Source organism: Chenopodium quinoa, unplaced genomic scaffold, assembly GCF_001683475.1.
Source record: "Chenopodium quinoa cultivar QQ74 unplaced genomic scaffold, ASM168347v1, whole genome shotgun sequence".
Taxonomy (NCBI): Eukaryota; Viridiplantae; Streptophyta; class Magnoliopsida; order Caryophyllales; family Amaranthaceae; genus Chenopodium; species Chenopodium quinoa.
Genome location: NW_018745465.1, coordinates 1 through 1,816, shown reverse-complemented (window position 1 = coordinate 1,816; position 1,816 = coordinate 1). Strand labels below are relative to the sequence as shown.

The following is a 1,816-nucleotide window of genomic DNA, read 5'->3' as shown; positions in this document are numbered from 1 at the left end:
CCAAAACCCTAGATCTGAAGGAAAAACACATATTTCTTTGTCTTGCCCTCCATCAAAAACTGCCTCTTTGACACAGCCTCACACTACACACAACAACAAAACACACAGAAAAAGCACCACCACCACAAAAAAAACTTGCTCTCTCTCACAAAACCCTGGCCTTTCAATTAAGTCATGCTATTTAGTTGATGGTAGATTAGAGAAGCTACCAACTCTTTCAAAGTCCAAAAAAAATTACACCAAAAACAAGTTCAGGGGGCAACAACACAGTCAGAGGCTGGGGGTTCAGTTGGGTTGGGGGCTGTAGTTGAATGCAGTAATCAGTGTAGACAAGAGGAGCCTGCAGTTGGGTTAGGGGCTGATGCTGATGACAGTTTCTGGGAAGAAATTGGTGATGTTTTTACAGTTCCTTTTCAGATAGAGGGGGATCAGATAGAGGAGGGTCAGAAGGAGAAGGGTGAGACAGAATAGGAGGGTCAGAAGGAGAAGGGTGAGACAGAAGAGATTGAGGAAGAGGATGGTGGCATAGTTAGATCTGATAGTGAAGATAGTGTTGATTTAACTGATGATGACTATGATGACCAGGATTATGATGATTTGTTTCATCAAATTCATGTGAGTGACATCACAGAGAGGATCAATAGAACTCTAGGTGTTGTACCTCAGCCTCCTCCATTTCAGGAAGAAGTTGAGGAGGAAATTAATCAGCACAAATTTGATGTGAATGAGGAGCAGGATTTGGATGAGAGTGATGATGATGTGTCCAGCATAGTAGGATCAGATGAGGAAGCTCCTGAGTACCCTGTATTTAATCCACAAACTGATTTTAGGGGTAAGATTATGTTGAGTAAAGGTTTAAAAATTTCCATCAAACAACATACTTAGGAAGGCTCTTAGACACCATGCAATTGAGAATGGGTATGACTACTACTACTTGCATAACAATAGGAGTAGGGTCACAGTGTATTGCTCTAAGAGATGTGGATGTCCTTGGAAGAGAGAGCAAGGATTACCATATGCAAGTGCAAAGTGAAAAATGAGTGTAGATTTAGGATATACTGTGCAAAATTGAAAGATGAAGAGACATGGAAGATTAAGAGCTTGGAGTTGAAGCATATTTGTAGCCATCAGATTCACAACTCCAAACTTTCATCACAATACCTGGCTGAAAGGTATCTTGAGGATTGGAGGGATGATCCCTGTATGAGGCTGAGTGCTTTTAGGAACAGAGCAAGGAGAGAGATTGGGGTTGAGATTAATTACTACATAGCATATTATTCAAGAGATAAGGCAATGAAGATGATATATGGAGATGCAAAGGCTGAGTACAGTAGAGTCTGGGATTATGCAGCAACTATCATAAAATATAATCCAGGATCTACTGCTAAGGTGAAGATAGCAGGGATTGACACTCCAAAACCTGTATTTCATAGGTTGTACATCTGTCTTCAAGCATGCAAGGAAGGCTTTGTGGCTGGGTGTAGATCTATCCCGGGTGTTGATGGAGCTCACTTGAGGGGACCATATCCTGGGATCCTATTGACAGCAGCGGGAAAAGATGGAAATCAGAACATCTTCCCTGTTGCATGGGCAATTGTGGAAACTGAAAACTCAGAGACATGGACTTGGTTCCTGAGCTTGCTTAAAGAAGACCTTAGATCAGTGGCTTCTTCTGTCACCTGGGTGCATGAGAAAGAGGACCCCACATACATGAGTGATAGGCAAAAGGCAAAATTGTATTCATTTTGTTATGTTGTTGGTTAGTGCTATGTTGATATAACTAATGTAAGTTGCAGGGTCTGCTAGATGCATTTAG

The 1,816-nt window shown here is 41.6% G+C and overlaps 1 protein-coding gene across 1 annotated transcript; it reads left to right on the top strand.

Moving 5' to 3' along the window:
* The first annotated feature begins 978 nt into the window (after positions 1 to 978).
* LOC110715021 lies at positions 979 to 1,764 on the top strand. The gene has a single exon (XM_021893589.1). The coding sequence runs from the start codon at positions 979 to 981 to the stop codon at positions 1,762 to 1,764; it is 786 nt and encodes a 261-aa protein (XP_021749281.1).
* Positions 1,765 to 1,816: the final 52 nt, after the last annotated feature.